The 13,909-nt window shown below is 46.4% G+C and overlaps 5 protein-coding genes across 5 annotated transcripts; 3 read left to right on the top strand and 2 right to left on the bottom strand.

The window, feature by feature from the left end:
* Positions 1-175: 175 nt before the first annotated feature.
* On the bottom strand, positions 176-1,373 carry AOL_s00006g6 (uncharacterized protein; the record flags this gene model as incomplete). Its single annotated transcript, XM_011119315.1, has 4 exons — positions 176-237; positions 298-514; positions 573-963; positions 1,024-1,373. 4 exons carry the CDS (start codon positions 1,371-1,373, stop codon positions 176-178), a joined length of 1,020 nt encoding a protein of 339 aa, XP_011117617.1.
* Positions 1,374-1,434: 61 nt separating this feature from the next.
* On the bottom strand, positions 1,435-4,239 carry AOL_s00006g7 (uncharacterized protein; the record flags this gene model as incomplete). Its single annotated transcript, XM_011119316.1, has 5 exons — positions 1,435-2,156; positions 2,292-2,687; positions 2,752-3,318; positions 3,475-3,741; positions 3,804-4,239. 5 exons carry the CDS (start codon positions 4,237-4,239, stop codon positions 1,435-1,437), a joined length of 2,388 nt encoding a protein of 795 aa, XP_011117618.1.
* A 693-nt stretch (positions 4,240-4,932) lies between these two features.
* Positions 4,933-6,034, top strand: AOL_s00006g8 (uncharacterized protein; the record flags this gene model as incomplete). Its single annotated transcript, XM_011119317.1, has 3 exons — positions 4,933-5,665; positions 5,730-5,876; positions 5,961-6,034. 3 exons carry the CDS (start codon positions 4,933-4,935, stop codon positions 6,032-6,034), a joined length of 954 nt encoding a protein of 317 aa, XP_011117619.1.
* A 1,512-nt stretch (positions 6,035-7,546) lies between these two features.
* AOL_s00006g9 (uncharacterized protein) lies at positions 7,547-10,662 on the top strand (the record flags this gene model as incomplete). Its single annotated transcript, XM_011119318.1, has 8 exons — positions 7,547-7,590; positions 7,636-7,762; positions 7,838-8,485; positions 8,554-8,787; positions 8,847-9,185; positions 9,270-10,160; positions 10,220-10,469; positions 10,538-10,662. 8 exons carry the CDS (start codon positions 7,547-7,549, stop codon positions 10,660-10,662), a joined length of 2,658 nt encoding a protein of 885 aa, XP_011117620.1.
* A 577-nt stretch (positions 10,663-11,239) lies between these two features.
* AOL_s00006g10 (uncharacterized protein) lies at positions 11,240-13,414 on the top strand (the record flags this gene model as incomplete). Its single annotated transcript, XM_011119319.1, has 6 exons — positions 11,240-12,047; positions 12,104-12,277; positions 12,343-12,468; positions 12,525-12,906; positions 12,962-13,263; positions 13,329-13,414. The coding sequence occupies 6 exons, from the start codon at positions 11,240-11,242 to the stop codon at positions 13,412-13,414; spliced, it is 1,878 nt and encodes a 625-aa protein (XP_011117621.1).
* Between the last annotated feature and the right edge of the window lie 495 nt (positions 13,415-13,909).

Consider the following 13,909-nt stretch of genomic DNA (forward strand, 5'->3'; position numbering starts at 1 on the left):
TTTAAATTCGGAGAAATAATACTCGCGGGCTGACCCCTTGATGGGGGAACACAACTCGAAAAAAAAGCAGCAATTCGGATCTGTCATGCGACGATGATACACTAGCGCTATTACACTTCCTCTTGGGGTCCAAAAAAAAAAGAGGAAACAACCAGGACTAGACCAACCGCGGTGACTATACAAAATCAGCTGTGTACGAGAATCCACGAAACTCTTCTTGCATCGCTTGGGTGAGAACTATTCAAGATAGGTCAGTGTTCCGTTTGCGCTATATTTTTCCACAAGAGATAGGCTTACCCGATTGCACTGGAGTAAGGACTGGAGTAACACTAGTGAATTCTTGGTCGAAATTGGAGGTGTCGGTTGGAGAGCTAATCTGGGGTAAGAAGGGCGATGGCACCCGTTTATTATATATATCGTCCCAGTTTACGTTCCTAAAGAAGGCATGAGACATGATCTCCTGGGCATCAGTAGGGCCAGATCCCAGGCGCAGTTCCGGCTCTCGCGTGAGTAACTATATGAAGAGTTAGCAAAACCCAGGTAATACCAGCATTTTTTGGTCTCGAACTCGCCTTTTGCAAAATAGAAACAGAATCCCTCGGCATATGTATGGGGTAGAGGGGCTCATCTGACAGGATAGCGTCGTATATTTCGTCTTCATCCTCCCCCCTAAAAGGAGATTGCTGAAGCAGCATTTGATAGATTAATACACCAAATGCCCACCAGTCTACTGCTCGACCGTACCGTTTATCCAACAATATTTCGGGTGCCATAAACTCCGGCGTCCCACAGAAGGTACTGGTAGTAGAGCCGTACCACATTTCTTCCTTACAGAGACCGTAGTCACCAATTTTAATATGACCATCCAGTGTAAGCAGAATATTGTCAAGCTTTAAGTCACGATAAATAACGCCATTTTCGTGGAAATATTTCAAAGCCAAACAAACCTCCGCTGCATAAAATCTATTTTTTTTTTTTTTGATAATTAGCCACGGCGAATGCCTAGTATCCGGGATCACTTACTGCGCTCGTTTTGTCCCGAATTGACCTCGTTGTATATGTAACATCAAATCGCCCCCACTTATGTATTCCATAACAAAGTATACACGAGTTTCTGTTTGGAAGCAGGCATGTAAGTTTAGAAGGAAAGGATGACGTTCCTTGTTCGCAATTAGGAATACGCGCTTCTCAGATCGAATGCTCTCCACTTCGTCATTTTCAATGATAAATTCCTTTTTCAGCACTTTGATAGCGTAGAGCTGCTTCGTAGCCTTTGTTTCGGCGAGCATGACTTTTCCGAAATTGCCCTTTCCGAGAACCGCGAGAAAGTTAAAATGATCCAAACCTATCTTACGAGCTGACTCAGGTCTCATCGTTTTAGCCACCTGGGACTGAGGCGGTTGTACAGTTGGAGCTGCGGGATAGGCCGCCTGTTTATTCTGCGCCGCGATTCCAATTGGAGGATATTGTTGTATAGATGTTTGGATCGGGGTCGACGGGTTGGCTTGCGGGGGTGGGGGTGGGGGAGGGGGGGATATACCCAATAGACATCCGCTGTTGGTCAAGAGGATTCACCGTAGCCTGCGCCGGTTGATAAACGGGGGTCGAATTCGGCATGGTCGATGGGTTATACGGGACTTGGCTTACTGGGCGATAGCCTGGTTCCTGTCGTCCGGTGGTGTTGGGCCTTCCACCAAGGGCTGCAGCGGCTGCAGCTGCAGCTATTGAAGTAGACTGCGGCCTAGACTGAGGTGGGGGCGGAGGTGGGGGCGGAGGTATCGGACTATACGGCCCATAAGCCTTGGCGGCGGCGTTGTAAGCACCTTTGCCGTCGTGGCCAGAGGGGTCAAATACAGCTGGCTGGCTCGAAACTGACAATGTCGGAGATTGCCCAGCCTGTGTCTGTATTGGTGTAACTCGATTTTCCGGAGATATCGAATCAACGAGCGTCTCGCTGCCAACAGACGCAGGTCGAGGGGAGACAAGTGGAACTTGGCTAGTCCTTAGAGTTCTGTCTGCCATGTGTCCTGGCCCCGACACGCCATTGCGCTTCGTTTTCCCAATCTCGCTCAGAATGCGATTCGCGACCTCCATCGACATCCCACAAAAGTCGGGCACCAGATGGGCGCATTGTGCATGACAGGTGAGTTGGCATTCTACACCACATTGATTAGCTTCTAAAATACGATACCGGATGAGCAGTATTGGATTTCGATTTATCTTGAAATAGAACTCGGTTGTAGGTGGGGCTCTGGAGCAAGCATGGAGTAGAAATGAAAAGTTTTTTTTACCTGTACATTTCCTAGCATTCTTTTTGCCCACGGGGAGCATGTAGCCACAATGACAACACCAATTCGCACCGAAGTTGGTCGTGGGTTCAAACCTGTGGGGGATTCGGTGATTCAATTTTTCTTCCTCGGGATCCGTTTCGGCATTCGATTTAGAGATGCATTTCGTCACAACCTTCGGGTAACATTTTTTATGGCAGGTGTACTTGCAATCTTCGCATTGGTAACCGACACTATACTTGAGAAAGTCCCCACAAAGAGCGCATCTCATAATATTGTAGAATTGTTGCTGGACGAATTTGTGGCCGTATGTTTCGTGAACTTCTTCTTTTTGCTTCCTTACAGCCCCCTTCCGGTTCAGTCCGACATCAAAGGGTCGCTTATTTTTATTATATTTAACTATGAGGGTTAATGGTAGTTAGGAGTATGTTCACGATAAAATCTGCGCCTGGTGAAGCCTCACCGAAACTGAGCTGGAGCTGAATCTGTCCAACGGGCTCAAGAACGAACCATGCGTCGATAAAAACCGGCTTTGGTTCCTCGGGGTCGTGTGGTATGTTCCCAGGTGTAGCAGTATGTGGTGCCCCTGATGAGGCTGTGGATTGCGGTGTACTTAATGGGGTTGAATAGTTCCCGTGGCTTGAAGCTTCCATGTTTTCAGCGCTAACCCAGCCAGTAGCTGAAATATCCTGCTCAATACGTTTCCGCCTGAGCTCTTCAACGATGTCAGACAGGCGAATCCACATCATGCCAATTGGTAGATGGTGGTCTCCAGATCTGTCATAAACGGTTATTTCGATTTCGTTTGCCTTGTCAACGTCGATTTCATTTGATTCGTCGACCCAACGCTCGTTTCTCGACGGCTTCGTTTTGGCCCGGATCACGTCCTCGACTTTGACAGTAACGAAGGTTTCTGGGGCCCTTCCAAAACGCGACGTAGCCGCATGGTCAACGTCTTTGACTGCTAAAATCTTGATGTGTAGCCTCCCGGTCAAGGGTCGTCGAATATTTGGCGCATTTATGCTGTCGTCTGATTGAATTATTCAGTGAGCTTTTCACATTATCTAAAACATACTATACGCTAGCCCCCCTCTCATCCGCCCTTTGTTTTTTGAAAGTAGAGACAAGAGAAGAAACTACTTTGGAAGGTTGGAGTAAGCCTGAGGGGAAGCAGAAGAGCACTTACCGTCTCCTTGGGCATCACCTTCCACGTCAACATGGAGGTCCTCATAGCGCTTAAGAGCCTGTTTTAAAAGATGTATTTTTTGATTGCTTTCGACTCGTTTTGAATCCGCATCAGCTCGACTACGGCGGTCCCCTTCCATCTGGTAGAGCTTGGCCATTTTCTCAATCCCTTCCTTGTACTGTTTCTCTACGCTCAGTTTGAATTCCAACTGGGATAACATCAATGTAATGCGCGGGCCGAGATGAGGTGAATCATATTTGATAAGGTCTTACAAAGCAGTTCGTTTCATCAGCTTTCCGAACGCAGCAATTGGCCCTGGTTGCACTCACCGAGTTTCGAGTACGTCGGTCTGCTTTTATGGAGGCCTGGACCGGGTTGTGCAAAGGGGGGCCTCGGGCCGCCTCCGGGTGCTGCATTATACACCGGGTCAGGCTCGTGAGAGGAATCCCTTTGATTTTTAGGCGGTGGAGTAGGAGGGCTCTCGGAGTAGGCATTAGTTGAATTGAGGGATATGTTGTCTATTCCAGCGGATATATTTTGCATCCGCTTATTCTGCAAGTCCCGGATGACACCCTCGAGATAATTGATATTCGATTGTGACTCCCGAATGCTAGAGTCAAGACGTTGTTGTACGCTAGCATTGTCAGTAGACTGTCGCATAGAGCGTGCAGCGGTTATTAGCATTCTCTCTTTCTCTATTTTTTTCCGGACAGATGATATAACATCGTCGCCGGCGGTGCCGGGTCCCGGCGTCGGAGCTTGCATTATCTATGGAGGCGGTTTATCGAGGCTCGTCTGGGGTGGAGAGAGAGCCGTCCAAGGTGGAGGTAAATATAGAATCCAAAATTATTTTTTGTGTCAAGTTGATATTGGTTTTTGATACTTGTTGTATTGGAGGTTCGAGATAGTTCACGACAAATCTCTCTGGTCAGCCGCAAGGAGGCCACGCGAGAGATGACGGCACCGAGCCGGCCGGTACGAGGTTTGGTTGTCCTCCAAAAAATTTGATGAAGCTGGATGGATTCAGAATACTTGATGAAGAGAACGTCGGCGATTTAGCGGGAGAGTGACAGAAGGAGCAGAGCGGAGTGAAGTGGAATGAAGGGAGGGAGTTACAGTCGGGAGGAAGCTCAAGGCGGGGCAGCCACCCGGTCTTAATGTTTGCAGGGCATGTCCAGCGGCAGTCTGCCAAGGAACCAAACATCTCGTTCTCGTTCGCTTGAACCTCAACTGTCGAAAATTCTTTAGCAACCTTATCTTCAATTTAAATTCTTTTCACGACCTCTACACGCGATGCCAGGGCATACACATGGCCTAAGGAATTGGTTCATTCTCAGTTAGTTGGTCTCTTGATTCTAATACAACAGGTACGATCACGACAATAGTAGCATTGGACCACGTTCTTTCGATACCGATACCATCGAGCTCTATCCAGTGCCACACACACATACACACACAATGCCCACCCCGACAGGAGTCAGAAGCCTTACTAGCTCCTTAGTTTTCCATATGAATACGTATCTACCAAGATTGCGAAAACAGCACCTTTCAACCACTGCATTGTTGTTAAAACCGGAGACCAAACACATCACCAGAGAAACCCTGCAGCCTTTCTATCAGCAGGAACAAATTTCTGCTTTGCTCGATGTTGAAAACGGTATCTCCCGGACAGCCCCTCTTCGGTGGAAGCCACGAAGGCGAGATTCATTTAGCCTACCGTATTTCACTGATTTATCAAGAGTCGATCCATTCCTCGACAGCACACCCTCTGGAGTCCCAAAGTCGGGACGCTGGCCCAGCCAGCCCGTCCCGAAGATGGAAGATACTCAATTCCAACAAGGAGAAGAAGATGACGAAAACAAAATAAAGGATCTTTCCCGCTTAACCGGTCTCCCAATACTTTACCTCCAATCATTAAAAATCCGCGAACTTGTCACCCACCGTGTTACTAATCAGACAAGGCTCGGGAAGATCGCTAAGCAATATGTTTTGACAATAGCAGGCGACGGGAATGGTATGATAGGGATAGGAGAAGCTAGTTCTACCTCGGGAGAACTTGCTAGCCGTTTATCCCAATATCAAGCTATCAAAAATCTGCGGCCGATCGTAAGATATGAGGATCGTACTATACATGGAAACGTCAAAGTCAAGATGGGGGCTGTGGAGGTACTCTTGATGTCAAGGCCACCAGGTGAGAACAGCAAGACTCCCTGTGACGTCTTTGGGAAACGTATTGATGCCTAGCTACACAATAGGATTTGGTGTCCGATGTTCGCAATACATTTTTGAAATTTGCCGCTGTGCTGGTATTTCCGACCTTGCCGCACGAGTGGAAAGGTCGCGAAATCCGATGAATGTAATCAAAGCCACAGTACAAGCACTGACAGCCCAAAAGACGCCTGGTAAGCCAACCACGGACTTTACAGCTAATTCCCAAGTTAACCCAGCAGCTGGAAGAGCCATGCTAACCATTTGTGGTTTCAAAGATGCTATTGCTAAGGGCAGGGGCAAAAAGATCGTGGATGTCCGGAAGGCATATTACGGCCGCGGTGTCTATTAGTACCCGTGGTTACCTGAAGTTTATCCATCATGATTGAGTTGTGCTTGTACCCTTGCTCAGCTTTGTCTCGATGTTAGAGGCGGGGAGGCTGCGCGGTTTGCTGTATATAAACATTGAGCCTTCTTGTTAATATATTTCTTGGATACGGATAACCCCTTTTGGATGTTGTTTGAAACATTCTTTCGCTGTATGCTGTCTTTTGGTATTGGCAGCACGGATGTGGAAAATGAAGTCGCATGCTGGGGACGGGGGGAAGCAAGCGGTAAAATTAAACAGGGGACCTTACCTTCTCCAGAACTTTCACAATGAAGCTCCTGTTGTAGAATAATGCTATAGACCGAGGCCTTCATTAAAGTGCTAACAAGGCCAGTTTTTCGTTCGAGAAGCCGGAGAGAGTCGATTGTTTGAGATGTTGGCTGATTCGCTAGCGTACCGATTGTGGTGGAGAGCTATGTAAGTGGAGATCTTAGTTCATCTGCCATTTATTCAGATGCAGGGAGAGGCTTTAGTCAAGGACTGCCTAGATACCTGGTTTAAATTTTGTAGAAGGGTCCGGTATTCGTCAAGGACCTCTCTTTCGAGACTAGAAAGTTGACTTAGTCGCATAGCGATGTTAGATTCAATTCGATGTAAGTGTGATGTGACGTGGATATCCGATGTCAGATTTCGATTTATATCGGCATTGATGTTGTGGAGGAGGTTTAGTGTTGCTGCTTGGCCCTTGCGCTTTGCCTCTTATGGTTGCATACATGCCCCCAGACTGATATCAGACTAAGGTCCATACCTCTTACCTCCTAACAAGCACTTACCAAGCTACTGTCTACTGACCTAGACCCCGTTATTTTGGGTACTGGCATAGTACCCAGATACATGTACTTATATACTCAGTCAAGTCGCTGGCATCTCGCGGACCCTGCAATCGCCTGCATAATCCTTCCTTACGCCCTTCGCGGTGTGAGTTAATGATCCGCGCGACTTCCATCACAACGTCACAAGTCCGAGATATATTCTTTGACATACCGGTTTACTTTCGATCGGGGAGGCACAAGCTATCAGGTTCCAGAAAAAATCATACAATAAAAACATATTTGTGGTAGAAAAATCAGTAAAACGAGGGTTTCTCTGAATCGATTTTGAATGAAAGATTGTTAACGCCGTGACAGACACAATGGCTTCAAAGATCGTGAGTTGAAAGATAAATGTTATTCCTTGCGTTCTCAACTAATCAGGTATTTCTTAATTAGTGGAAAACATTCACATTTTTCGATGCTTCGACGACGAGGCTTCCGGTAGACGACTTCTTAGGACAGGTATCACGACACCCTTCCAGTGCCACCACGTTGTCAAGCTTATTAATGCTAAAGGCGGGAGATTCCTAGGACCAAATCACCTGTCTCTGCTCAGGGATGCGCTGTATATTTCTCGGGCTTTCAAATGGCAGTATAGTTACGCTGTCACCAAAGTATCGTAAAAGCCTAGTCTGGAAGGCACACGAATCCCGCCCTATCACACATGCAAAGTACCTCGAATCCCGCCAAATTCTTGTTTCTATTTCGGTATGTTGTGGTAGTTAAACATAGTGTGCGCTGTGAGCTTACTAGCAGAGAACAGGAAGACCTTCGAGAACCGCCTGAGATGAAAGTTTGGATCCTCAAGGATTCGAACAAGAAGGAGTTTTCTTTTCAACTTCTGTCGACTCTACGGATTAATGTGCAGTCTATTTTTCCAGTAAGCTTATATTCTCGTACAGTTGATGTCATGTAATCTGTAGAGTACCGCTGACAGATAAATGCCGATTTCAAGATGACTTGCTTCTCCACAACCGAAGATTTGTCAGATGTTGCTGCAGCTTTCGCCAACGGGGTGATAGTTCTAGTTCGTGGGGATCTTGTTCACGATAGGGGGACTAAGCAGAGGACGATATTTGAATCCGACGAGCCGATTACTGGTATCCAGTTCGCCAATGAAAACGGTACATGCGCCTTATATGTCACAACGATCGAGCGGGTGATGACAATTAAAACTTCAATAAGAGGCCACATCCCGCCGCCAAGGGTACTAGAAACAGCTGGGTGCGCTTTAGGCTGCTTAACTATGGACGAGGTTTCCGGGTCCGTCCTTGTCGCAAGAAACGATGCTCTTTACTACTACGGCCAGGACGGGCGTGGACCCTGTTATGCCTATGAAGGTTCTAAAAGCTTTGCTGGTTCCTTCGGGGAGTATGTTGTATTACTGCTACCACCGCAAGCTCCGTCAACCGGGCCTACTAACACAGCCGCGAACTCGCGCCACCATATTTCCGCAAAACGGGACACTTTTTTTGAGGTTAATACTTTAGTAGTTCTAGATACAGACCTTCAGTTTATCGCTCACATCGAGGCCTTCACGGGCGGTGTAAGGGGTATTGTTTATGAATGGGGGGCCATCCACATTCTTACTTCGGATTATAAGGTATCTTATGAAAGAAATTATCCAAATTTCGTACGATAAATAGCTAATATGTTCTTTTGTCGCGGTAGATGATTAGACTCAAAGAGAGAGCGCTTTCTGATCGGTTGAATCTCCTATATCAACGCGATCTATACCCGACAGCCCTCAAACTTGCACAGAAGTCAAAGATAACAAGTGCCGAAATAAATCAGATAAATTGCCGATATGCAGATTTCCTCTTTTCCAAAGGCGATTATGATAATGCTATGTACCAATATATACAAGCAATCGAAGGCACCCAACCCTCTCAGGTGATACGGAGAGTAAGATAACAGTCAGTGCAAAGTTTTGTATCAAATATCTCACATGTTTTGTGGTTTAGTTTCTTGACATTCAAAGAATCCCGAACCTTATTCAATACCTCGAAGAGCTACATCGACATTCCGAATATGTTACAACAGAACACACTACCCTCCTTTTAAATTGTTACGCGAAACTCAAGGACGTCGAGAAGCTTGAAAGCTTCATCAGGTCAGATAAAGGCCAGCGATTCGATCTAAATACTGTGATCTCTTTATGCCGTCAAGCTGGGTATTTTGGACAAGCTGCATTCCTAGCCCGGCAGAATTCCGAACATGATATAGTGATGGATATTTTCATGGAGGATATGCAGAAATTTCAAGACGGGATTAATTTTCTCGTGACTTTACAACCGGATACAGTAGGTTTTGAAGTATTCCTTGCCTTGCTGAGGGCCAACCTTTCTTAGTTGTATCTGACGTAACCTCTAACTTGCTCCTAAAAGATGCAACGGAATCTTCTGAAATGGGGACGAGTCTTGTTAGATGAATTGCCTTTTGAGACAACATCTCTGTTTATTGAATTCTATACCGGAGGCTACGTTCCGCGAGAGGAGGTACCCACCGAAGAGGTACCTGCTCCTCAGTCTAGCACCGGTGGCCTTCAAGGCTATGCAGCGTTTTTACAACTTCCATATCTCGTTAACCCCCTCTCGGTTGCCGCTCCCCCCAGTCCTGAAGCAGAAAACCGACAGACGCAGAAATCCATTACGTACAGAGTGCCACTGCCACGAACGGCATTTTCTCTATTTGTTGACCACCCTTTTGAATTCGTGAGGTTTTTAGAATCCTTGCTATCAACTGCGAAGGCAAAAGATACTCTCTCGGAAGTTCGCTCGACATTATTTGAGATATACCTACACCATGCAAGTCAAGACATGTCCGAGGCAGGCAATATATGGAGCGCAAAGGCAAGGTTAATGTTGGAGAGCGCCGAAACGGTGTTAGGTACATCTGATGTTCTCCTTTTATCCCATTTGTGCAATTTCCAGGAGGGAACAACGCGCGTTCGTGAAGATCAAGAGCTTTTCTTCGATATTTTCAGATCGCATACATCGGCACATGATACAGCTGGCGTCATGACGGCCCTGAAGAAATACGGCCAAAAGGAACCACAACTCTATCCAGCAGCGTTGGCTTATATCGCTTCCAGCCCAAAAATCCTTGAGGCCGCAGGGGATGAATTGCTGAAAATTTTGGAGACGATAGAGAAAGAAGGGTTGATGGCTCCCTTACAAGTTGTCCAGGTTCTCAGTAAGAACGGTGTTGCAACAGTGAGGATGGTTAGAAGGTACCTGAGCGACATGATCGAGAGAGAACGCCTAGAAATCCAACAGGTAAGAGACCGATGCTCTTAATATTTAAGTTACAGACGTATATCAACCCGGCGGTGCAGGACCAAGGCTACATCGACGGGTATCGACGTGACACGACAATGCGGAAGCAGGAAATTGCGGACTTGGAAGATAAGCCGGCGATTTTCCAGCCCACCCGCTGTACATTCTGTGGAGCAGCCCTGGAGCTTCCAGTTGTGCATTTTCTATGTAAACACTCCTTCCACCAACGGTGTCTGAATACATCTATCGAGCCCCCAGAATGTCCAACCTGCACAGCTGGGAATGCCGCAATTAGGGCGATACGACAGGGTAAGCTATACATGCATAAGTGTACTTCCAAGCATTTTTCTAGAGAGCAATACTAATTATCGCCACAGCCCAGGAAGACGCAAGTGACCAATTTGGGATTTTAAAAACGGCGTTAGAAGTGACAGAACGGGACCGTTTCGCCACAATCATCGATTTTTTTGGCAGGGGCGTTATGAAGGACCGGCCTGTCTAATTTATATGAGGGCATTGTGGTGATGGTACTGGTAGTGACGGCGGTAGTGGGAGGTGGAGGTGGTGGAGGTGGTGGAGGTGGTGGTAATACTATTTATTGTGTGGCTGAGCCTAGCCTGGGTTTCCTTCCATTGGTCCCTTTCGCCTGTGAACAGGTCCTAAAACAACCCACAACTGGCTGACACCAGAAGAGTTGCCATCGCATTGCCGGATGCTTATAAACCCCATTTAATACCATGATTTTTGCCAGCTACATATAACTTCAGTCTAAATTCTCTAGCCGGCAAAGTAGAGGTTGTATTATCTCCTCGTATTCCCAACTCCTTCACAATTAAACAGTGGTCGAGTCTATTTGGCCTATGCTTCTTCGAACCCCCGAGGCTGGTGTTATTCCAGCAGCCCTCTGTCTACTTGCTTAAAAAGTAGCTCGGTGATCCCTGCGACGACGCCTTGCAGGGCGGCCAGTTATCAATAGCATTGAATCAGGATATAATATATACATTCTGTAGTATCATCAAAACTCTACAAGGGCGCCGGGCTACATCACCGACGGCACACAGCCGCCCGAGTTCCTCACAATGACGCAATTATTCGGATCCAATTCTCCTCAACCTGCTGAGAAGAGGTCGAACGTGCCTGGACAGAGCCCGAAATCCTCACCTTCTAACTTCTCCACGTCACATTTCCCTCAGAGAATAAAGAACTTCTTCCGTATCACGAATAGCGGGCATAGCTCACCTAGCCACGAAACACAACAGTCGACAAGCCTCCACCCGTTTCGCCAAACGCGTCTCTTCCGTGGTCGTAGTCCCTCTTCAGCCAGCACCGGGGCAGCACTTGAGCCGGTAGACATATCACCAACAGCGCATGCAAATCCGTATTTTGCCCACCAAGGGCCCCCAGCAATCAGACATCATCACGAAAACAGTCGACCCCCTTCCCCTCCGGAAACACCTAAGGGAAATATCTCCAATGCGGACGCTAATGCAAAGAAAGAGGAACTTGCACGTAAACTTCGAAGAGTAGCCTCCGCTCCCAATGCCCAGGGTCTGTTCAGCGGCGTACCTGGATCGCCAAGCAGGCCAACAACTACAGAGTCTAAGAACGGACTTTTAACACCGGGGCTTCCACAAGGTTCACCTCCCACTATTGACCCTGAAGGGGGGTCTCAAGACAATTACAGTTTACCAGTAGCACCATTTAAGGATGAACAACGGTCAAACAATGCTGCCTTTCGAAGAACGTATAGCTCGAACTCTATCAAGGTTAGGAATGTTGAAGTTGGCCCACAGAGTTTCGATAAAATAAAACTTTTGGGTAAAGGTGATGTGGGAAAGGTGTACCTGGTGCGAGAGAAAAAATCCGGGAGGTTATACGCGATGAAAGGCATGTACTAGTTCCCCGTTCCCTAGAATATCCTGCTGACCCAAACCCTTGTTTAGTACTTAGCAAAAAGGAAATGATCAAGCGAAATAAGATAAAAAGAGCACTAGCAGAGCAAGAGATTCTTGCAACTAGCAATCACCCGTTCATTGTAACACTATACCATTCTTTCCAATCCGATGAGCATCTTTATCTTTGTATGGAATATTGTAGCGGTGGGGAATTTTTCAGAGGTAAATAGAACCGTCATCATCAAAAACACATATTTACAACGGAACACTGCTAACGTATCTAGCAGCTCTACAAACGAGACCAGGGAAATGTATACCAGAGGATGACGCGAGGTTTTATGCCGGGGAAGTGACGGCCGCGCTTGAATATCTACATTTAATGGGCTTTATATATCGAGACTTGAAACCGGAAAGTGGGTCTAAACGGCGTCCCTTTTGATACCGAAATTATGCTTATACCCAGATATAGATATTTTGTTACACCAGTCTGGACACATCATGCTTTCGGATTTCGACCTGTCAAAGCAGTCAGACCCCGGCGGTGCCCCAACTATGATAATATCCCGAGTCGGCACATCGTCACATTCGATGCCGACAATAGATACAAAATCCTGCATTGCTGATTTTCGAACTAACTCTTTTGTTGGTACAGAAGAATATATCGCGCCTGAAGTTATCAAAGGCTGTGGTCACACTAGTGCTGTTGACTGGTGGACTTTGGGGATCCTAATATATGAAATGCTCTACGGAACGACTCCCTTCAAGGGTAAGAATAGGAATGCAACATTTGCTAATATACTTCGAGAAGAAGTGGGATTCCCCGAATCCCCAGGCTCTCCGCAAATATCCGGGTAAGAGTAGACTCATCTCATTTTATCAGAATGCTGAGCTAAAACCAAGCCGAAGGACTTGCAAATCTCTTATAAGGAAACTCCTCGTCAAGGACGAGGTCAAAAGGTTGGGATCTAGAGCGGGGGCATCGGATGTAAAGGCCCATCCTTTTTTTCGGTCGACTCAGTGGGCATTGCTTAGGCATATGAGGCCACCCATGATACCTACCGTCGGGAAGGGGGCAGACGCTGTAAATTTTCGTCTGGTTAAGGAGAGCGAGAGTGTCGATATCAGTGCTTCTCGTGGTACGGGCACAGACCAGGAAGCGGCGACGCCTGGCGAGAAGGGCACTGACCCATTCGAAGACTTTAATTCAGGTGATACAAGGACAACCACCGATTCACATACGGGGTATTGCTTGGCTAATATTGTACTGAAATAGTCACACTGCACCATGATGGCGACCACGATCATCACCACCATGTAGACACGGGTTTTGAAAAGGATAGAGGCGGTACTAATACATGATAGCTATTCGGAGATGTGCGTACATGAAGGTTCCAGGAGGGTATATTATTCTGAAGTGTTTCGTTTATTTGTGTTGCATTCTTGATTTCCATGCCATTCCTTCTGAATTTGAATGTAGATCCTCCGAGCACAAGTCTGAACGGCCTTTTTATTAACCATATACCGTGAGCACACCCAGAGAAGGCTTTCTGAGAGTTTCTGACAGTCATTCGGGTTTATAGCTCGTGCGTTAGTCGTCTGTTGAGCGCAGGGGTTGTGGAGTTCATTTTCATTTTTTTATTTTTTTTTCATTTTTTTTCATTTTTTTTTTTTTTTTCGTTTGTTTGTTTTCAATTTACTTTTAATTTAGCTTTTATTGTTGTTATTGTGTTATTATTATTATTATTATTATTATTACCACCATTATCATTATTATTATCATTGTTAACATCGTTATAATACGTATTTATATCCATGATCTCGCCGCAGATAGATTATTGTCGAGCATGGTTGTAA

This window comes from Orbilia oligospora, assembly GCF_000225545.1.
Source record: "Orbilia oligospora ATCC 24927 unplaced genomic scaffold scaffold00006, whole genome shotgun sequence".
NCBI classification, from domain to species: Eukaryota; Fungi; Ascomycota; class Orbiliomycetes; order Orbiliales; family Orbiliaceae; genus Orbilia; species Orbilia oligospora.